The following is a 23262-nucleotide window of genomic DNA, read 5'->3' as shown; positions in this document are numbered from 1 at the left end:
ACAGCTGTCCTTACCACGACCGTGCACTGACTTCCATTCACAACCTAGAGCTGATTCAAGTCTAACCCTAATCTTAACTAGAGCTGATTCAAGTCTGACCTTAACTAGAGGTGATTCAAGTCTAACCCTAATCGTAACTAGAGCTGATTCAAGTGTAACCTTAATCTTAACTAGAACTCATTCATGTCTGACCTTAGCTAGAGCTTATTCAAGTCTGACCCTAACCTTAACTAGAGCTCATTCATGTCTGACCTTAACTAGAGCTCATTCATGTCTGACCTTAACTAGAGCTGATTCATATCTTAACCCTAACTCACATCTGACATCAGAAATTACGTTTAGCTTCATTGTTTCCATGACGTCTACTGGTCCTGACAAGGTGAGGACCAGTCCCAGTCCCTAACCCGAGCCCTGCTGATCACGGCTAAATGCCCAAACCAGATTTACATGTAATCTTAACCCAGACCTAAATTTAACCCAGATTTCCATTTAACCCTGACCTAAATTTAACCTCAATTCTAAAAGCAAGTGTTAATTAACCCTCAAGCTGTCCTCTGAGAAAAATGGGGACTGGCAAATAACGTACTATCTTACCCTGAATGTCCTCACACCACATGGTCGAGACTCACAATGGTCCTCACAAGTATGCACACACATTCACACACACACACACCCACACAAACACACCCACACACATGTTTGCACTTCTATCTTAGTGAGGACACTCATTGGCATAATACATTTGGTAGCACATAAACCCTTTGTCCTCACAAGGTACAGGAAGGACATGAACACACACACTCACACGCACACATTCGCACACACCCACACACGCACGCACACAGGTATCACGTTCATGTCTTTGATTCACTAAAGTCCCATAATCTCCAGGTGATTATTTCAAATAAAACTTTATTTAAAAACGTCACGGGGATAAAATGGTCGAGGTCAGGACGCAGGGGCGCGCACAGGCGGCCGCGCATGCGCGCTGTGCGAGCGCAGCGACACGGCAGCAGCATCAGCGGGGGCGCGTTCACGCGGCTCGGAGGAGGGAGGGTGTGCTGGCTTGTGTCATGCGGGCAGCCCGGAGGAGCGGCAGACGCTCGGTGCTTCAGCTCCATCATGGCTCTCAACATCCCCGGGGTGACCGTGATGATGTTCTTCTACCTGCTGGTGCTCGGCATCGGCATCTGGGCCTCCGTCAAGTCCAAGCGGGAGGCCAAGATGATCCAGGGCGATAAGACGGAGATGGCGCTGCTGGGCAACCGGGGCATCAACCTGGTGGTCGGCATCTTCACCATGACAGGCGAGTCACCCTCCGCCGCGCCGATGATATCATCCGCGCCTCACCTTCATTGTTATTAACCTCGTGCTCTCACATGTTATTACAGGCTTATTAACACGCAGCATCTATTGATACGTCACAGATACGTATAGACGTTTACATTTAAGATTAAATTGCGCCGGTGGAGCGACACGAGGTCTTTAAAACAGGAAGTCATCCTTTGCAATATCAGGAACCTCAAGTGGGTTAGAACCAGCTGACGGCGCGTTAAAATCCTAAAGCCACAGATTCGCATGTGATAATAATTCCGGTCACGTGACGGATCACCATTCAAGCTGAGAAAAAAAAAAAACTGCGATCACATTATATTTCTGATTAAAGTTGCAGGAGAGGCCGGTTTGTGTTCTCAGGTTTCAGGTGCAGCAGCGCTTTCCTGCTACTATATCTTCTCTCTCTCTCTCTGTGTCTGTGTGTGTGTATGTGTGTGTGTGTGTGTGTGTGTGCGTGTCTGTGTGTCGGTCCGTCTGTCTGTGTGTGTGTGTCTGTCTGTGTGTGCGTGTGCGTCTCATATACAGCTACATGGGTTGGAGGAGGATTCATCGTGGGCACATCGGAGGCGGTGTACAACCCCTCCATGGGCCTGATCTGGGCCGTGATGCCGGTGGCCGCGACCATGTGCTTCATCATCGGTGAGGCTTCATTTTAAAGGGTCGGATACTTCACTGGTTTCATTTCTCCCACTGAAGTGAATGAGAACCGCCGCACCAGTGTCACCAGTGGCCCCATGAGGCTGCAGAGCTCATTACATTACAGGGATATAAATCAAAAATCCATCCTGTAGAGTAGTACTGGGCCACACTGACAAAAAATAGAAAAATATTACGTAACGATTTTGATGCATAATGGGAAAAAGACATGATATTACAGTATAACAAAGCCGTATTACAAGAATAAAGTCACATGTCATAATCTAACAGGAATAAATTCACAAGGTCATAATTTAACGATATTAAAGTCGTAATTTAATGAGAAAGAAGTTATGAGAATAAAGTCATTATAATTACAACAATCAAGTGGTAATTGAGAATTAAGGCCTAATTTAGCGAGAGAAAGGTCATGAAAACATTAATTCGTAACATATCCATGGTAAAACCTTAATTTAATGATAAAAATGTCATATTGTCAAAAGAATAAAGTCGTAATATATACAGTGAATAGATTTAACCAAATTTAACGCACGATTTCGCAATCACGAGGGCGGATCCAAGAATATTGTGAATCTCCTTCTTTAACATTGTGAGATTGGATGGTTTACTTTTATTATTTTGCCAATATCTCAGAGAACGTGTCATGAATCTTGGTGAGAAGAATCCGACATATTGAGAGGACTGATATTTACGAGTGTGCGTAATATGGTGCAGCTTGATTGAATGTAATGGACAGTTGGGCCTCGGTGAGGTTGTGGGATCTACTGAGTGAGGTTCTCGTTTTCTTTAACCAGCCTCACATCCTGTTGTTAGTGTTTATCGTCTGTGCCGCCGCCGACTGGCCCAGCTCAGACTCAGCTGTCCAGGATCTGCACCGTCAGACTCGGCTGGACTCTGACGTGTGAAGGAGCCTGTGAACGACCACAGCGTTATTTCACATGTGGTCGGAACTGCTACGCCTGTCTTTAGATTAGGATGTTTAGTTATGAGTTTAGATAATGTGTCGAGAGCAGAGCCGGGGATCAGCTTAACATCGCCCGGGGGAAGTTCACCGCAGGGAAAGATCTGGGCTTTTACACACTGTTCAATACAGGTTTTAAAACACTTAAGATAAATGGATGCGTACTGATCCTTTATCAAAACCCCAACATTTACTTTTCATTTGCAACCAGAACATTAGCGCATACCTCCGACAACAGCCAATCAGACTGCACCAAATTACACCCACAGACGTCAGTCCTCTACAGATGCCTGAGATTTTGTTTTCACATTCGTAAATTAATTGGGTAAACTTGAATTTAGCAATATCCTTCCAGAACCGTAAAACATCCTTCCATCAAGTTCCATGTGAATCTGTCCTTTAGTTTTAAATAATCTTATAAATCATACAAACAGACGAGCAGGGGTGAAACCATCAGCTCTTAGGTGGAGGTGAAAATGTTTTATCAGTGTGGTTCTTTCTTCTGAAGAACAGTTTGATGCATGCATTGTTGAGAACGGCAAGGAATTGATAAGAGACGCCCAATTAATACACAGACCGCTTCAACTGGTGCCACTCCAAAAGTCAACAGTGACAAAAAGAAGTTATACATTAAAACACACACACACACACGCACACACACACACACACACAAAAACAACAATCAAGATGCACCACCCACATCCAATCTTACAAATATGTCCAAAAATTGTCTGATTACGATCCATTAATCCGTTGAAGTAAAAATGTTGAACAACCAGAAAAACCCTGTTCCATGTTGATGGGTGCAAACTTTTCCAAAGAGGACGATACGACCTCCAGGAAGCTTTCTGATTGGACAGAGGATGAGTAAACATCCCTGAGTGCAGGATGAGTCATCAAAGAATTGAATCAGGAAGATAAAAGACAGGCATTTAGATTTGAAGGCAAGTGGATCTTGTTTTTTTGCAAGAAAAAAAAGCGTTCACACAGATACACAGGATTCCTCCAATTTCCCCTTAGCCAGTAAATAACATGCTGACGGGGTTCGAGTAATTAGTTTCACATGTTCTCTCTGAGGAAGTGCACATGTGTAGGTTTCGATTGGACTACAGCAAAACATAATGGTTCTCTTAACTGAAAAACTGGAACCACTGTTAATCTTTTCTTTAAGTTCCCACATCCTCTTCCGAATTCCTCTCGTGTAAAAAGACAAGGAAGTGTTTTTCCCCCTAAAGATTAAAATGACAAAACATTATTTTATCTCCTGATCATCACAAAACAGAGACAATAAGATTAACAAGAATGAGATAATAGTAAGTTAACAGGATCTGACGGTCGTGGATATAAGGATGTTGAGGTTTTTTCCCGTGCGTCTTTGGATGAACGGAAACACAACAGATTGCACAACTTCCCTGATGTGGTCAGATTAGTGGGAGAAAAAAGAACAACATTCCTGTTTCATGTGGAAGTCACATGAGGAGAGAAAGATTGGTCCTTAAACCCTTAAACGCTGACATGAGTCAGGTTCAATGTTTTCACTGATTATAGATTCATAACTTTGATCTCTTCCCAAAGTTAAATCAACATTATTCAATGTTTTCCCCTGAAAGCAGCAGCTTGATTAAAATGAGTTTGATGGTTGAGTGACTGTGAACGTGGAGAATGTTTCCTCCGTCAGTTCCACTCCTCAGCCTGAACCTCTGCTCTGCTCTATGTAGCTTTGGTTACGATCTCCCGTGAGAAGTGAGGAGCTGACTGAAGCTGATTGTTCCGGGTCCGACTCGTTCACAACAACAGGAACATGTGGGGAACATTCAGGCTAAGGGGCGGAGCCTGTAGAGCAGCAGGAGGCCGGACATGACGTATTAATTCTCCTGTGGAAAGATCAGTGTTGTTGTTTACAGCTCGTCCACACCGGCGTCGGGCCTCATCACCAAAAGCTCTGGAAGCTCCTTGTGTTTCCAAGTTGACGTCTTCATCTTCTACGTGTACGTGAGAGTCACAGCTTCAACTTTCAGAAGCAGCTCCAGCAAGTTGGAGAGTGAAGCTGAACTGTAGATCTGTTAATACGAGCCAGAAGTCATAGATGGAGAAATAAACATTTTTCTCCAATATTCAGCAGAAAAACTTTTTAAATATGAAGAATTCTAAAGAGAGTTTGGTGGATTTGTTACAGCAGCAGCCATTCCGGTTCAGGAAGCAGAGGATCATGGGTAATATCCCGTTGTGTTTCAGTGCTTCATGTAGTGAATTCACGGAGCCCAACTGAAGTAATCCCCAAGTGTGGCTGCAGGGTGCGCTGTTGCTCAGGAACAGTAACACAGTGTTGCTTTAAGGGGAAATATAAGAACGTCAATGTCAACTTTATCTATATAGCACATTTAAAACGACTTTGTTGACCAATGTGCTTTACAAAGTAAAAGGTATAACAAGAAAACATATATATATCATAAAACTAATGCTGATAAAATAAAATGAGATAATAGAAGAAGGCCAGTGAGAAGAAGAAGAAAATATTCACAAAAGAAACAAAGACAAAACTCAAACTAATAAATTGTGTTGCATATGTTTCATCCTCTGGAACTCACATCATACTAAATCCTTCTGTTTCCTTTTCGTCACTGAGGTGGTCTGTTCTTCGCCGAGCCAATGAGAAACAACAAATATGTGACCATGATGGATCCTTTCCAGATCAAATATGGGAAAGTGCCGACGGCTGCTCTCTCGATGGCCTCACTCATATCGGAGATCATGTGGGTGACTGGAACCCTCATAGGATTAGGTAAGAATGTTTCTATATGCGAACCCCTCCGGAGTGGGTGTGAGTGTGTGATGTATTTGATCCCGGAGTAAGGACTCTGGCGCTGGAGCAGCTGACGACCGCAGCTCTTTGCCGAGTGAAACACAAGCCTTTGTTTTATAACTGTACAGTTTGTCTGAAGTGACCCTGTCACGGCCGCCGCGTGTAACTCATCTGATACAGTGGCTGCATGAGGTGGTAAACAAACAAGATCCACTGTAATAATCAACCGCTGCGGTTCTGTGGTCTGCAATAAATCAAATTAAATCAAACTGTGAAACAGCTTTAAGCCATGATGCTGCCCCCTGCTGGAGTCAAAGATGCATGAAATAAGATGGACTGCAGCCATTTTTAAATTGTTCCACTGATTTTATTTTATCAATCTCTAATTCTTCCAGAAATTAAGTTAAAATCTCTCTGAGACAACAATGTCAGCCTGTGCAGCAGTGAACATGGTGTCCCGCCCTTCAATGTGCTCGTCCAGTCTTTAGTCCGTCTCAGCTGTCAATCATGACGTCTCAGCCTGTTTTTATTTGATCAAATAACTTAAACAAACATCAGTGGGATGAAAACATTTGTACAACGTCTACTTAGATTTCTTGTGGTTTGGTCCATGTCCCATCTGCTAACATGGAGGAGCTGGCTTTTATGATGTGTGCTGCAGTCATCCACCAGGGGGCAATGGAGATGATTTGGCTTCACTTTTGGGGGCCATCATGTCGTCCATACTTATTTACAATGTCTGATTTTATGTGTGTGCATCCGTGCATGTGTGCGTGTTTGTGTGTGTGTGTGTGTGTGTGTGTGTGTGTGTGTGTGTGTGTGTGTGTGTGTGTGTGTTTGTGTGTGTGTGTGTGTTTGTGTCTGTGTTCTCAGGTGTAACCATGAGTGTGATCTTGGATCTCTCCTACACCGTCAGCATATGGATCTCTGCTGCTGTGGCCATCACCTACACTCTGATGGGAGGTCTCTACTCTGTGGCCTACACTGACATCATCCAGCTCATCCTCATCTTCATCAGTCTGGTGAGTCACTGCTCCTCCTCCTCCTCCTCCTCCTCCTCCCTGCATCTTGGCTTATTAGCTTAGCATGAAGTCTGTGGAGTTTGTCTTCCGTGGTTCACTGAAGCTCATCTGGTCTTTTCAGTGGCTGTGTGTCCCTTTCGCGATGATTAACCCGGCTGTGACGGACATCACGGAGACGGCCTACAACTTCACCTTCCAGACTCCGTGGGTCGGGACTCTGGAGGCGGACAGAGCCTGGAGGTGGATCGATAACTTTCTTCTGCTGGTAAGGAGAGATTTAGTTGAGGTGAAGCAACATGACAGCTCCCATAATAAGAGCTAAATCATCTTGATCGCCCCCTGGTGGCTGGCTGCAGTGTAGGTCAGAAACCCCAAAATAAACACAACGTTTGGACAGAACGCTACGTCTGTTTCTGTATCTAACATTGAGGACAAACAAGCCTTTAGCTTAATCAAAGTACTTTCACTGAGACTGACTCGTGATTGGTCAGGACCTTGATCCTGTAGCTGTACACAACGATCACTATTTAAAGATTCCGCCTTCAAATGACGGCACAAGCGCAAGATCGTGACTTCCAAATCCGAGATACTTCAGATAAAATTCTGTACAGCAAGAGGAAGTAGAAATATCATATCATATCCTTCCATGAGTTTAGTGTCATCTCTGTTGTTTCCAGCTCTATTTTCTTTGCACTGTGATCTTTGTTTGTGTAACACTGAACTTCAGGTGTTACACAAACAAAGCAGCAGCAGCAGAAACGTGAACTCCTGCAGGGCATGTTGTTTCAACTACAATCACTTGCAGCTGCAGTGAACCCTTTAAGTCGGTTAACAATGAGATTAGTTATGTAACACTGAGGGACTGCATTTCCCAGCATGCCCTGAGTGACCTTCAGGATTTGCCAGAGGGTGGTGGAGGTTCTCATGTTCGAGGTGAAAGACTCTTGTGTCTGGATCAAAAATACTCTGTGTTGCAGGATAATTTTTTTTTTTTTACCTGTTTCTAAAATTATAGCTTTGTTTCCTGGGAGTGATGTAACAGATTAAAATAGAAACACCCTGAAACACGTGATTTTTTTATTTTTGTATCACTTCCCAGAGATTTATCTTTAGAAACTCAGAGGACAAATTCTCTGACTCAGATTCCAACATGAGAGGTTTATGCTTTTTCCAGGTCTTTGACTTTGACAGAGCAAATAGTGAAAGTGATTTATGACTGCATCTCTTTCATCTTCCCTCAGTGTCTTACCTGTCTTACCCTTTTCTCCTTCAAGGGTTTGGGAAACTTGGGTCTCCAGAACTTCCACCAGAGGACGCTGTCGGCCGCCTCCTCATCTACGGCCAAGATCACCTGCTTCGCTGCCGCGATCATCGTCCCCACGTTAGGGATCCCGCCCATTATCCTCGGAGCTGTGGCTGCATCAACAAGTAGGAAACAAACCAAGACGTGTAAACATATTGATGCAATAATTGATTGAAAATAATCAATCATGTTCCCTTCATCGTCCTCAGACTGGAACATGACGTCTTATGGATCACCGTCTCCGTTTGAGCGCGGGGAGACGGGACTCATCCTGCCCCTCGTCCTGCAGCACCTCACCCCCACCTACATCTCCATCATCGGCATCGGGGCGGTGGCCGCCGCCGTGATGTCCTCCACCGACTCGGCTCTGCTGTCTGCAGCTTCCATCTTCACCTCCAACATTTATAGAAACATCCTGAGGACACAGGTGAGGATTCAAGAATCGCTGATATAAAATATCAGTGTGGGGGGGGGCGCTGTCGCTCCGTAGAAGTTACACAGCGTCACCTTAGAGCAGGATTCAGGCAACATCCCATCAACACCTGGACCTGGAACGGATAAATCATTGAGAAAAGCAAGAAAAGTTAATTAACAGGATGTGTTCTATAAAGAGAAGCTGAGAGGTTTTAATCAAGACTGCACAGAGTCATGTTCATTCTTCAGACGAGCTGTTCAGAGCCTGGAAGTCACACATAACTCAAAAGTGTGGCAATTAAAAAAAAATCATGGATGTGACACGAGAGAAAAGTGATGGAGGGATTCGAGAGTAAAAATCAGGAAGAGAAAAGCAGCTGTTAAAGCTGTTCAGTTGTCAAGGTCTTAATCTTTTCGTTTTTTATCAGCAAACTTATTAATGTTCCCTCCAGTTCAAAGTGAAAACTGGCAATAAATATTGTTTAGATATTATTTTAAAGAGGAAAGTCTTCTCCATCTGGACCTCTCGGAGTTTAGAGGCACAAATCTAATGTTAATGTAAAGATAAAACTGTGTCAATTCGATTTTCTATAAAAACATAAACCATGAGAAATATGAGCGACCAATTCCGATGGTTGTTCCTTTTCCGCCCTCCAGGCGTCAGACCGGGAGATCGGGTGGGTGATCCGGATCTCGGTGGTGGTGGTGGGCCTGGCCGGCACCTCGCTCACCTTCCTGGACAACAGCGTCCTGATGATCTGGCTGCTTCGCTCCGACCTCACCTACACGCTCATGCTGCCGCAGCTCGTCTGCGTCCTCTTCTTCCCCATCTCTAATGGCTACGGGGCCGTTCTGGGCTGCGTGACGGGCATGTTGTTGCGGGTGTTGTGCGGAGAGCCGCTGCTTGGGATTCCGGCCATTATCAAATTCCCAGGATGCACTCTGGTAAACGGCGTCTACGTCCAGCAGTCCCCGATCCGAACCATCTGCATGCTGACGGCTTTGGTGTCCATCTTGCTGTTTTCCTACCTGACGTCCCTGCTCTTTAACCGCGGACTGATTCCTGAGAAGTGGGACTTTTTTGATGTAAAGAATCAGTACGCAATACAAACACCAGGTGTCGTCAGCTCAGAAACCAAGGACTCGAACCTGCAGGAGCAAAACGAGAACAACGAGGCGTGTGAACCGATGTTAGAATCAACGTGTTAAGTGAGAAATCGCATTTTCTTCTGTTTGAACTGGTTAAAGAACAAATGTTTGTATTTTATATTTTACTTTTATATGAAAAAGAAAAACACGACATCTATGCTCTTCGTTGTAAGAGCTCAGAATGTTCTCTGCAATTTTATGCAGCAGTGATACTTTCAAGCATCGGAGGATTATACGACATTAGACCCCTGAGCACAGACAAGTAGAAGACACCGCCCCAAAATAATCCTTGTACTCGTCTCACGTCTTTTGATCAAGTTACTAAAACGACTGGTTAAAGAATTACAGCTGCTGGAAACTGCAGCTGAACTTCAGCTTAACTTATTATACACATTTGTACAGAACAACTCAATATATTAAGAGAAAAATCAGGAAAACTCCAAAGCACTTTCCTTTAAACTGCCACTGTCAAATTAAACCCAAAATCAGATGTGTTTCGCCATAAAAGTCGCCCCCCCCCCCCAACAAAATGAAGAATGTTTATTCAACAGTTTATTTAAATCGTAAATGTTGGTGCAACTACAGCAGACATGAAGGTCATTTGGATGAAATCTCAGAGGTAGACGACGTGAGTTTATAAAACACACAAGCTGATGCATCTGTAGAGAACTTTACAATCCATGTCACTGTCTCTTTAATAGGGCGGGCTGCTGATTGGTCAACACCTGTGACGTCAGGAAACATGTCATTTATCATGGAAACCGTAGCAAAACGCTGAGAAACATTTTTATGTGCAGATCGGATTACGACCGCGGCTCATAGCGGTGATTGACCAATAGGAATGTCTCACTTGAACATGTGGTCAAGAGAATGTAAACAACGATGTTAAACATACATTACGTAGAAACTACCGGATGGATTTCCACGAACCTTAGTGGAAGGATGTGGTAAAGGTCAGGAAAGAACCCATTAAATTTTGGCGCAGATCCATTTGTTTAATCTCTTTCTTCAACATTGGGAGACAGGACATTTTTATTGCCCAGAGAATAATTCATGGATCTTGATGAAAAACATCTGGCTTCTATGAGTGTGTGTGTAGCTTGGTGCAGCTGGATTGAATTAAAGGGACTGCAGGCGGATGTATGGGCTCTTCTGAGTCACGTTCCAGTTTAAAAGGAGAGTGCCTCGGAGGTTTCTCAGATTCTTCATGTCTCCCGTCCTGAGAGCAAAGAGTTCAGGAAGCTCCGAATCAAACAATTTGTATTTGTACAAAACATCAACTGAATGTAAACCAGTATTAGACGCTATGTGGTGAATATTATCCTCGTTAAAAATTAGTTTCTCTGCTGTCAGTCGTATTCAAATTGCTTTGAACACTGTAGTCTACAGTCATTGTGGCAAAATACATTCAAATATCAGATCAAACTTCATTTTCAGATATAAATAATGAGACCATGAGACGTTCCTCCAGTTCTGCGACTCTGGCTTAGGGGCACCTGTCCCGGGGATGCTCATGTGATAATCCATCCGTGCTCTGGAAGTAATTTTATCCTTGAATGCTCGCCATTCATCTTTTACTCTACGTCCTGGTTTTACTGCTGCTCAAGAACAGCAGCCAAGGACAGTGAGGTCTCGTTGATGTGGAAAACGAGGCGCCACCAGAGGTTTGGTTTAAACTGCCACCGACACGCTATGACAAACTGCCAAATGCATCGATTCAGAGAAAGGCCAGCTGGAAGTCTTTAACAACCCAGTGACCGACTCCTTTTAAGACCGACTGATTAAATGTTGCTGTAACTCAGGGCAGAGTAAAACCGATTATATGGAACCAAAGAGGCTTTAGTGGCCAGAACTCCTGAATATAATCTGTTAATTTAGAATAAACCTCCTGTCGATCACACACACAGTCATGGTTTATGGTCTTGAAGGGTTATTTCAGCTTTCTTGGTGAGCTGTTTGTGTGTTTTCTGTTGTGTTATTGAGGATTTAAATTCAGATTGAAACGCTTTCTCCACTTAAAGCTTATAAATATTCTCTATACAATGAAGAATCACACACTAATGATTGTCAATAATTTAAAGAAGGAGTTTCTGGTATTGATCAAACTAAATTGAATGTTTCAAGAGCCGAGAACAAAATCAGGATCAATATCAAGAGAAAAGGTTTTTTTACATAATTGGGTTGTTTACTAGAATGTACTTAAATGCTGTAAATGTTCAATACTAATTATTATTCTCGTAGCGTTCACTGCTGTAATGTCTCATCATGTCCCGTCTCCCCAAAATAAGAATCTGCTCTAATCATAAAGGTAAATAAAGATGGATGATGTGACAGTTTCCCCAAAAGGGAAAGTGAAAGTCCATCCACTAAAAAAACCTGGGAAGTAAACAAAACCTGAAATTCCCCTTCAAGCACCTGGACTATGTTTGAGGTGTGATGATGATGCTGCTTTTTCTTCCTCTGACATAACTAATATTAATGTTTTAGATTATTGAATGGGTTTGAAAAAGGACAGTTTATAAAAATTCAAACCTGCATGGCTTCGTGGTCAAACCAGTCCTAGTAATACGTCTTTAATTTGCTGTGAGTCCACAGGCTTGAACTTGACTTCATGTGTCCTGTGAGCTGATAACAGCCCTGTGCTTGGTAATTAACCCGGGGACCGGTTGGCATGTGGAGCGGTGGCAGATGCCTTTCCCTCCCTGAGTCAGTCTCATTCACGTAACAGTCTGTCAGCGTGGTATCGGACGAGGTGTCATCTCGCTCCCAGCCGCCTGTGAGCCAACAGCTCGGCTGGAGCAACTGTCCCACAGGACGCAGCAACACACACCCAAATAGAGTCCTGCTAAAATAAGACTGACGCTGAAGGACGCTGCTCCGGCTGCTCTCTAACCCCCCCCCCCACTGCTACGGTTAAAGATACACTATGAGACTTTTACTGAGCTGCAGCGCCCCCTGCAGCCACACATGGCATTGGGCTCTGTGTCCGAGCCGTAAAAGGGTTTCCTGCCTTCAGATACTAAAATAGATGCGTTCTTTTCAAACATGCTCTGGTGGTTATTAAGTAAATAGCCATGAGAGGGCAGCACAGAGTCAAACCACGGCGGAGGAGGTTTAGATGGTGTTCGTCTTAAGAAAGAGACAAAAGAGGCCAGATTGTAACGGAACTAGTTAAACTTACCAACTCGCCAACTTGGTTAGCTTTCAGAAGACGTGAACAAATACGGACGAAATGAACTTAGAGAACCGACAGAAAGTTCCGTCTGATCTGTTTTTGTTTCTAACGCTGAGCATGAATGAGCCTTAAGTGCAAGGCCATAGTCATGACGTGAACATTTGGAGGGACCAAAATCTCACAACTCATCGATGAATTTTTATGTATTTTGTTATTTAAAACAATGTTTAATACTGAAACGGAAAACGGTCTTATGCAACTAGCGAAAAGAATCCATGGAAACAGATAAAGTTGATGACTTCCAAGATTTCTGAGGGTTGATTTCCGTCCGTAGCGATCGCGACGAGCAGCAAACATATGCTGGACCACTTGTGTTTGAATGTCTGTGTATGTTTCAAAGAGAAAAGCAATGTCACAAGCAACACTCATTAAAATATGATATATCCAACACTGTTTGTATTGTTTTGCTTTAAGTTAGCGCTAGCCTTAGCTTGGAGAGCGGAGCCGTATACAGAGGTGTACAGTGACATCTTGTGGTGGCTCTTTGAACTGCACTGGCCTGGCAACCAGCACCAGTGGGTGGAAATGGGAGACTGGACAAACCGCATGCAGTGCTGCACTACACCGTGATTCTTTAATCATTCAAAGTCTCACAGTGGCTACTTCGGACTTCACTACTTCAGACTTTGATTACACAGAAACTAAAGAACAGATTTCCAGTAAACTCGTTAAATATTCATGCAGATCTGGACAAAAGGTTCAGGAACTTTTTCATATCCTTCTTTAACATTGCGAGATAGCTTGACGTTTTTTGACAGTTTCACTGATTTCCCAGAGAATAATTCTAAAACTAGGTTAATTTTTAAAAGTCTTACATATTTAGATGACATGTTGTCTACACGTGTGTTTGATTTGATCCAAATTACAATAATTTTTCTTATATGGGGGATATTTTCCGATATCTCGCATCAAAGTGAAGCTGAGATCCTGTAGATTGATTTATATGAATCGTAAATAGTTTTAGAAACTGTGTCCATATGATCATGACAGATTTGGTGCTGGGTAACATCTGGACCTTCACTCAGTCACATCTCAACATGTGTCAGACACAGGAAGTGTCGACCTGATGGGGAGGAATCCCAGGATGTGGAGGTACTGACACCTGCTGGACTAAAGGCTGTACTACAGTACTGTGGATCATTTTTAACCTCAGAGAAGCAGCAGCGAAGTACATAAATCACATGTTTATAAAAAAAAAAACATCAGAGGAGAGTTATGAAAAACTAGAGGGAACCAGCGTCTTGCTCAAGGGCACTTCACTGTGAGTCAGTCTCCCTGATTTCACTGCTAAGTGCTTCTACATTTGTTCTACTGAAAAATATCAACATGAAACATGAAATTACATTTATTTCATTTCTTAGTTTTCTCAGGTCAATCTGATACAATGAAACACTTTTTCTACAACTTATTTTTAAAACTGATCATTATCAAAATGATAAATTTCATTCACCGATTCCCTGAGGGAATGCAAGGTACTGATTATTCTGTATGGATGAAACATAAAGACGCAATACTTAATCTCAGAGACATCGATGACACATCCTGGACTGAACATTAGACATGTTTACATAAGTGCAAGTTTATTTTCTGTTACTTCAAGTTTATATATTAATGATAAAAAAAAATTAAGGTTTAAATCAGCAACATTTGAAGTGTTAGGGTTAGAGAGGTTTGAGAAATGAAACAGATGAAGTTTGTCGTGTCACTGATTTTGATTCTTAAATACAGAGAGAAAACTGTAGAGATTCAGTTTTTCCAGAAGCGAAAAATAAATATGAGCATTTTGTTTGTCGTTTACATACAAGACCATGTATTTCAAAGGGTTTGCAGAAAAGACATTAATATCTCAGCTGAAGCATGTTGATACATTGCTGCTGTGTCCCGTCCTTTTTATGACTTATTGTGAGAGACGTAGCTTAGATGTTTGAGAAGAGGCAGAACATAATAACAGTGGTAAACTGAGTCAGACCACAAGTCACAGCAGATACTGAAACACAGCAACATCACAGACTGATGACACAATGGTTGTTCTTTTTTTCCACACCATTTAGTGAAAGGAGCTTCACACAGAAAAAATTAATCCCTGACACTCCAGAGTTTGTTTTCAGATCTGCACTCAACTGATATGTTCCTGAAATTGTAAAATATCCATGTGAGAATACAGCAGGAAAACAGTGAGTTGACGTGTTGATGAGGTTTCTAACACGTGATGGAACTGACCGTTGAAGAATACAAATGTCTCAGGATGAGAAAGAGGAGCCGTTCATGCAGAAAACGAAGACGTCAACTTTGAGAGACGAGGAGATTTCAGATCTTTAGGTGATAAGGTCGCCCGCCGCTGTTTCTTCTCTTTTTCAAAGCAAAGGACGGGGAAGAATTTAGAGCCAGTCATCACGAAGGACTTGATGGTGTTTCTGCTATGGGTTGTTTCACGGGATCTGGAACAGATCCTTCGTACAAAATCTTGTTCTTCATGCCGTCCTGGATCATCCTCTGCTGCACACGAGCCTTTGCGTTGTTGTACCTGCAGTAAAACCTGGAGAGGGAGACGCAGGGAAGGTTGAGACAGAAGTGACTGGGAACATCAGGAATAAGAGTTTGAGGAGGATTTTAAATAATAGTAGTCGAGACAGAGCAGGAGAGGATGAAGTGTCAGTGATGATGAAGACCTACCAGGACCCGAGTGTGGTGAGCATGAATCCTCCGAGTCCGACGTCAAAAGACCTCCTCACTCGACCTGCGGACAAACAAACAGGACGGAGGTGAACGGGAGTTCAGGAGCAACAAAACATTCTTCCCCTGCCAAACAACTTTTGTTATTGTTATTTTTCTTTATTTATTTGTTCACTTTGTCAATTGCTTGTTTGAGTTATTTATTTTAAGCTGATATGTTAATGAGCTTATTTCATTTCCTATTTAGTGAAGCAAAGATGGAGAAAGAAAGAATAAAATCATGTAAGAATATTAAAAATAAGCATATTTAATTTGATCTAAGATCTTTTAATATGTCATAGAAATATTTATGAGTTAATCATTATCTTTCAGCACAAGAAGCCACACATCGTCTGAACTAATAATCAATGCATTATCATCATGTCCTATTGGGTTCAAGGTAAAATACATAGTTCCCATACCGGGAGTCGAACCCGGGCCGCCTGGGTGAAAACCAGGAATCCTAACCGCTAGACCATATGGGACTACTGGTGCAGAGACCAGTCAGAGAAAATTTAGATAACAGATTGAAAACTGTTTGAACAAATATATATATGACCATGAAACTCTGAAAGTTCATTATCTTCATTGAGACACACGTTTTATTTATCACATGTTGTCTGAGTGTTAATGTTTAAGGAGGTTTACCTGATAAACTACAAACAGATCTAAACACCAGCTTCTTTTATCGTGTTCTGATACGACTCAGACGGAAAGTAGTTTCTGAAGTGAGGATATTTGCCGAGTTCAGGAAGAACAAGAATATTCTTCCCATGTTTAACAACTTCTCTCTGACATCATTAGAAACAGAGACACTGGATATTAATAAGTGGTTTGTAATTCAAATAAAAATCGAATAATTCCCGATTTCAATTTTACTGTCCAACTGGTAAACTCTTGTTCCATAAACAGTCCAGCTGCACATTGATTCACTCAGTTCCTCCGGACTCGCACCAGGGTGCAAACACCAGGTCTGAACCTCAACCAGCACTGGAAACACACATCACCACCCACAGTGTCCAGAGTCCAGTTAAAACTCACTGGTGGCTAGAAAGTGGAGCAGGCCAGCAGCCAATGAGCCTCCGGCCCCGTGCAGGATGGCGTCTCTGGCACACGGAGTGCTCTGGATGCTCTGGATCCCCGGCAGACGGAAACCCTGAGGGACGGACACAGAGACGAGGAAGACAGCTCATCAGTTATATTCCATAAAGCCATGTTTGATTCAAATCCCGAGTTTATAGGTGAATGTTATTTGAGCAGAAATTATCTTTAGTTCAAAATATATCAGGAAAACATTTTACTAACTACATGTGATTGGTTATTATTATCTAGGCACCAGATAAACTTGAATTTTCAAATATTCGAACGGGGTTTGGTTTGACCAGATAACTAGTTAGCTGTTGCCTGTTAGCTAGCCAGCTGTTCAGTCTTGCTAATGTCATCACTCTAACTACCTCACTTACTTGAATTCAGGCTGCTAACATGATCTAACTAAGCTAAGCTAACTGGGCTAAGTTAACTAAACGGTACTCTGGATCTCCGTTGGCTCCTGTTAACGCCGGTCCGTTAGAATACTGTGGAAGTTAAAGTTTACGTTAAGATAAAGTGTGTTTTTCCTCAGTGAATTTCACCACAACTCATACAGACACGTGTTGATGAAGTAAAGATGTGTTCGGCAGCTTTACTTTGTTTATATAAACTGAAAATCGGAATATATAAGTAATATACTGCTTCTATAGTTGTATCGTTGACCTTCTGAAAACATCATCAGCCCTCTTCCGGTTGGAGATGGATTTATTTCTCTCTCTCACCTTGTTGTCGTTGATCTGTTTTTCTTCTTCCGTCATCGCTGCAGAGTCCGTCAGCGTTACACGTTTAAATTGAACAATTAAGCGACAAAACTAAAACATCACGTAACAACGTTTTATACAATCTGTGGTGACAACACTGACACACGACGATCTGCGCATGCGCTTTAGAGGCCAGACGGTCCGTCCCTTTAGAGGTCCGACATGAACAGAGGAGTTGTTGCTGTACAGTTCCGATGAAAATTATTATAATAATAATAATGTTGTTGAATTCTTAAATTCTTTGGTTGAGATCTTTAATTTGAGTTATTATAAATAAGTAAGCTGATTTATTTTCTACTTAATGAATAATAAAGACACTAATGAAAGAATCTAATAAAACACACCATAAAATATAAAGCAATTTCACATAATTCTTACTTTGATATACAATGTGTATTGTATATTTTATCTACATCCATATAGCATGATAGAGACTGGGGAGTTTTTGATTTTATCTTTGGAGTACAAAAGGTCACAAGGTTCCACAGTTAATTATCGATGACATCGTCATATCCTATTGAGTTAATAATTCAATAAAGTATGTTCCCATACCGGGAGTTGAACCCGGGCCGCCTGGGTGAAAACCAGGAATCCTAACCGCTAGACCATATGGGACATGTCTCACCCTTCAACACAGCAGATTATATTACAAACAAATGTTTAACCATGAAACTCCACAGGTTAAATTTCCACATATTGACATACACCAAACACCAAACACATAACACATACACATATTGACATACACCAAACACATAATACATACTCATATTGATACACCACATATATTCCTTAAACCATACTCATAGTCAACACTTTATATCACACTTCCCAGCTCCCTGATTCAGTTCGCACAGAGACAGTGAGTAGACCTTGGCCCACAATCTCTCCCAGACAACACACTAACGCAGCTGCACTGATACAGCAACATTATCACCTCTGGTAACCACGACAACGGAGTACATCTTCATCATGCGACATTCCAAGAGGATATAATCTATGTGCGCACTCTGTTTAAGCGTCTTTCTTCCTGTGCAGCCTTCTGCATAGAACTAGAGACCCATGCATGTCCAATTGCTGGACACCGCGTTTTCCTGACCTGTGACCTCTGAATAAACTTGCTTAATTTCAACTTGAGAACGACGACTCCTCTCCTTTGATTTCCACCCGCAACACACACGTACACAAATATTTTGTTTATCTCAAGTTCTCTGAACTCGAATGTTTTAATAAGTTGGGGAGGTTTTATCTGTTATAGTAAAAACAGCTGATTATAATATTAATTTATGTAGTTGTGATATGAACGTTTTTTAAATCTTTATATTGAATGTAAACTCCGTATTTTCTCCTTCAGAACAAACATGAATGATAGGATATTATCTTTTTAAGAGAAAACATAAAAAATGGAACCTTAATTTAAACACAGATGATGTAATGCCTTGACCAGCTGTTAAGGCTGTGAAAGGGGCAAATACGACACCTGGTGGCCATAACTGAGGCTGCAACCAGAGTAGAGATATGGTAATGTAAAACTATTATGTATTTCCAAAGACTTAAATGTTCAATTAAAATGTGATGGAATGAATAAAAAGTTTTTGATAAAATGTTTGACAACATTTAAAATGAATGTCTGATGGAAATTTCATATTTGAGTACGAATCATTGTTTTTACACAGGATATATTTAGATGAAAAGAACGATCACTGTGGATGAGCGCCCTCTGCTGGATCATGAGACGAACTTCCGACAGATTTGCTTCTCAACTCTCTGAATTCCAACAGGTCATTGCAGTTTGAATATACATTTTTTGAGCAAATGTTTGAATTTCAAGTGAAGTGTAGCCTCCCTTCTTCTCTGTGTTTTCACATCATTTCAATGTTCATCTCAATGCATTGTTCAGAATGAGATATGAAGCCTGCGTGTATAAAAACCACACGCATGTTCAGTTGTGTGTTCACGTTGTAGCTGATGTGTGAGACTTGTTTACAGCAGATGAATCGAGCTCCTGCAGAGAAACATCTGCTCTCAGCGAATTACGGCTCAACATGTGTCGTCCTTCAGAAAACCTCCAGCAGCACAAACAAGTCCCGTCCTCACATCATGGAGGAATCATTACCGCCTCGTTTTAATTTAACTACAGGCTCAGTCAGAGAGGCTCCTGTTAAATCTCTTCAGGCCATGAAGGTTTTCTGCATCTGTTTACAGGCTGTTACTGTTGTTGTGTGTCCTTGTTGTGTCCCGCCGACATCTGCAACAACACAATGTCAAGTTTGTTAATATTTTGTGAGATAAACACTTGATGAAAAGGCCGTGTTGTGGCGGCAGAGACGTCCTTCTAACCAACATAGACTGTGAATGAAGCTATTGATGCTACCTCACAGTTTGCAAAAATGAAGCTGAGCTATCTCAGATTTTTTTTGTTTGATCCATGTGCCATCTGCTAACATGGAGGAGGAGGGGTTTGTTGTCTGTGCTCGCCACCAGGGGGCGATTGAGACACTTTGGATTGAAATGATGTTCGGGTTCGAGTCGGGTTCAGTTACTCAAAACAGGTCAATCTGAGGAGGGCTGTTTTAGACAGGGTTAAAAGGTGCTGTTCTAAAGGATCCTTGTGGTATTTTGACCAAAATATGTTACAGACATTTCATTAAGACCCCAAGGAACCATATCAACTTGTGGTACAATGGGCATAATATGTCCCCTTTAAGTACAAAACTGAGTTAAACACATTCTGTCAGCCAGCACTGTTTATAATAACTTCAGATCTATTATAGTGTGAAAGTGAACAATACAGTAAAAACCTTTGATAGACGGAGCCTCATCACATTCTCGTTGATCCGACACCTCTTTAAATTGAATTTACCCAAACGCTCTTCTGGGAATTTGAGCTTTTCTCCCCATCACAGTGATCAGAACCAAAACCCAGCTCACACCCATGGGGCAGTGATGATGATGTTTTTGCTCATCAGCTCTTTTGCTCTTATTATTTCATCAATAAAGTGGAAGCAGCTCAACAGATAATCAACATAATGACTTTTCATCCCAGCGCTGACGTAAAGACTCACATAACTGTATGTGTGTGTGTGTGTGTGTGTGTGTGTCCACGTCTGTGCTTATAAACACGTGTTACTCTGTTCCTCCATCTTCCGTCTGCAGAGATCTGACTCTGAACATTTAACTTCTTGCTTTTTGCTCTACATCAGGTCTCAGGTTGGAGCAGCAGGAGCTGAGGACTGGACGTCGGCCACATGCTTCTTTGCTTGTTTTCCACTGTGAACTTGGAGTTTTCAGGTTTTCCTGCAGATTGAAACAACTTTTTTTAAATGTTTCCTTGAACAAGACATGAGTGAGCAGAGAGAAAAAAGATCCTGGAGGCTGAACACAAACAGTTTATCTCTCGAGAACATCTGAGGATAAACGTCGGCAGCTGATTCATCCTTCAGTTTGGCAGCAGGTTGATCCCAAACATCTCTGGACCTGATTGTGTCTCTGGTCCAGCTCCTGGATTTTCACTTTCATCTTCTCACGTCTCATTCAGGTACAGAGAACGTCCCTGTGACTGTTCCCTGCAGAGTCCTCTGGTTTTATATAGGATGGTGTTATATTTAGGTCCCGTGAAGTTTTCATATAAACTCAATCTTAATGGAAAATCTTTGTTCCAGCGGCAATACAGTTTCTTCCTTAGGTGAGAAAACCAATATCACCGTGGAGAACAAGTTACAACTAAGTTAAGAATCCTTCTTCAGTAAAAGAATAAAGTATTAGCAGGAAAATAAAAGTACAAAAAGTAAAAGAACGAAATTGCAGAATGTCCCTTAACAATGAGGCTTCTGATGGATAAACTATGACTAATGTATCAGTTCATGCACATCCTGGATCAATATTAAAAGTGACTAAAGCTGTCAGAGAAATAAAGTGGAATAAATACTTTACGTTTAAAGATGCATGAAATGGAAATTGTGCATGGATACTTGAGTAAATGTAATTTATTACATTTTCACAAACGTATAACAAACGTAGTTATTTTCACAAACATATAAATGTAACTAATATTGAAAAGTTTCAGTCTTTCAGCCGCACGTGTTGTTTAATATCAGACAATTAAAGGTAACGGGAAGTTTTTCTAGTGTATAAATACAACAGATAAAACATGCTCAGGTTTAATTTGACTCAACATGACGGATTTTGTCATTTTGGAAACACCTCGACTGAAAACACTCAACAACAGCCACCTGCATTTATGATATAAAGGTTCACTGATTTTCTGCACAAAATGTCAACATTAAAAAAACACAGAAGCTAAATTGAATTAAAGAAATTAAATCGAATCAAAGCTTCAAGAATCAGATTAATTTGCAGCTTTTGCGTGACTCAGCGCTCAGTGATTAATTTCTTCTCACCTACAGCAGCTTTATGCTTTTATGTTTGTCGCCTCCATTATCCTCCAGGTCGGGGGGGAGGGTGGGGGGGGGGGGGGGGGGGTGAGTCGCTCTCTGCAGCACCTCAGGGTTCAGTTTATCCTCCCACACAGTTCATCTCATTACACCAACTTTTCTTATTATTCACTCTTCATACAAACTTCACATTTGAGCCTTTTTTTCCTGCATCTATTAAACAGACTTTATTATTTTTATTCTTTAGGTGTGAAGCAGAATCAGAGAAGGTGTCTGTTTTTTAATTCACACATTCTTCTTCCTCGTAGAAACCTGCTGTTACCCACAATGCATCTCGACCTTTCTCGACTTTGGGGGAGTTTTTCTAAATATAAAAAACCTCATGGAACTTTTTCCTTCATAATAGAAAGATTAGTAACTGATCTTGTTTCCATTTGGAGGCGTCCTGTCATCAGTCTCTTTATGACGATGCTCGTCTTTGAGGAAAAATTCTTCGAGAGTCAAAGCCGATTTTTTGAGATCGTCCTGTAATCCAGTGTCAGGCGCCCTCTAGTGGTCGTGTCATTTATGACGGCCTTGGGAAGAATTAACCAGTGGAGCGTAACGTTGTCTCGTAGACTGTTCATATATTGAAATCACGAAGCTCGTACACAGCGTCTCTTCTCCGACCCTGTGACCAGTGTGTGAAGTTCATGTGAGCACAGGTCTGATTTCCTTCAGACCTTTTTTAATGGCGGCAGTAAAGAAACAGCTGGAAGTTAACTACATGAATTTAAGCCGTTTTTCTCACTGGGAAACTTCCGGAGAAAGTCAACAGAACAAATTCATCGTTAAAATTCCTTAGTTACTTCCACCTGTTGTTTTCTGCTTCCATCAGTCGAAACGTGTGTTCTGATGAAGGTTGAGTTTTGTGCTTTACTCAAGTATTAAAGTGAATGTGGTACTTTGACTTGAGTACATGTTTAAAAAACATTTATTTTGAGGTAATAATATAGAATATGTATTTTTTTTATAAGTTTGATACAAGTTTTTAATGCTTATGTTTAGCTGATAAATGTGAGCTAGCCTACTAAAGTTCATGGCTGCACGCAGATGCACATGCACATGCACACACACACATACAAACACACACACACACACACACACACACACACACACACACACACACACACACACACACACACACACACACAAACACACAATCCTCAATATTTAATGTTCCATTTCACCCCAGTTTGCATCACTGCAACGAACATCTGCAAGGAATTGTTCCATTTCACTCTTTCATTTTTGTGCTGCAGAGGAAACAGTGACATTTAACAAAAGGCAAATGTTAATAGCCTAAAGTCTGTTAATCATTTCCAAAACACTGAGAGCTCAGGGATACAAACCGTCCATGTTCTGAAGAAAGAAATCAAACGTTTTAA

The 23262-nt window shown here is 41.7% G+C and overlaps 2 protein-coding genes and 2 non-coding genes across 4 annotated transcripts; 1 reads left to right on the top strand and 3 right to left on the bottom strand.

Moving 5' to 3' along the window:
- The first annotated feature begins 1050 nt into the window (after positions 1-1050).
- On the top strand, positions 1051-13267 carry LOC128453415 (high-affinity choline transporter 1). The gene is made up of 8 exons (XM_053436306.1): positions 1051-1306; positions 1861-1974; positions 5580-5735; positions 6630-6778; positions 6900-7043; positions 8053-8206; positions 8291-8508; positions 9153-13267. Exons 1-8 carry the CDS (start codon positions 1123-1125, stop codon positions 9702-9704), a joined length of 1671 nt encoding a protein of 556 aa, XP_053292281.1. The 5' UTR covers positions 1051-1122; the 3' UTR covers positions 9705-13267.
- Positions 13268-14424: 1157 nt separating this feature from the next.
- Positions 14425-17577, bottom strand: LOC128453416 (cytochrome c oxidase assembly protein COX20, mitochondrial). The gene is made up of 4 exons (XM_053436307.1): positions 17403-17577; positions 16633-16747; positions 15553-15616; positions 14425-15415 (listed from the first exon to the last, which is right to left on the bottom strand). Exons 1-4 carry the CDS (start codon positions 17436-17438, stop codon positions 15271-15273), a joined length of 360 nt encoding a protein of 119 aa, XP_053292282.1. The 5' UTR covers positions 17439-17577; the 3' UTR covers positions 14425-15270.
- On the bottom strand, positions 16005-16076 carry trnae-uuc (transfer RNA glutamic acid (anticodon UUC)). The gene has a single exon. It is a non-coding gene; the product is annotated as a tRNA-Glu (tRNA).
- A 407-nt stretch (positions 17578-17984) lies between the features above and the next one.
- Positions 17985-18056, bottom strand: trnae-uuc (transfer RNA glutamic acid (anticodon UUC)). Its single transcript has one exon. It is a non-coding gene; the product is annotated as a tRNA-Glu (tRNA).
- Positions 18057-23262: the final 5206 nt, after the last annotated feature.

The sequence above is a fragment of the Pleuronectes platessa genome, chromosome 12 (assembly GCF_947347685.1).
Source record: "Pleuronectes platessa chromosome 12, fPlePla1.1, whole genome shotgun sequence".
Classification (NCBI taxonomy): Eukaryota; Metazoa; Chordata; class Actinopteri; order Pleuronectiformes; family Pleuronectidae; genus Pleuronectes; species Pleuronectes platessa.
Note: the sequence above shows the minus strand (reverse complement) of the source record. Positions and strands in the feature narration are given on the sequence as shown.

Bases quoted from the DNA above. Each gene is read 5' to 3' on its own strand.
- LOC128453415 (XM_053436306.1), top strand. From the start codon at position 1,123: ATGGCTCTCAACATCCCCGGGGTGACCGTGATGATGTTCTTCTACCTG. The intron at 7,044-8,052 runs GTAAGGAGAGAT...TTCTCCTTCAAG, and splicing joins TCGATAACTTTCTTCTGCTG to GGTTTGGGAAACTTGGGTCT. The intron at 8,207-8,290 runs GTAGGAAACAAA...CATCGTCCTCAG, and splicing joins AGCTGTGGCTGCATCAACAA to ACTGGAACATGACGTCTTAT.
- LOC128453416 (XM_053436307.1), bottom strand. From the start codon at position 17,438: ATGACGGAAGAAGAAAAACAGATCAACGACAACAAG. The intron at 16,748-17,402 runs GTGAGAGAGAGA...TCCGTCCCTCAG, and splicing joins AACAGATCAACGACAACAAG to GGTTTCCGTCTGCCGGGGAT. The intron at 15,416-15,552 runs GTAGGTCTTCAT...CTCCCTCTCCAG, and splicing joins CTCACCACACTCGGGTCCTG to GTTTTACTGCAGGTACAACA.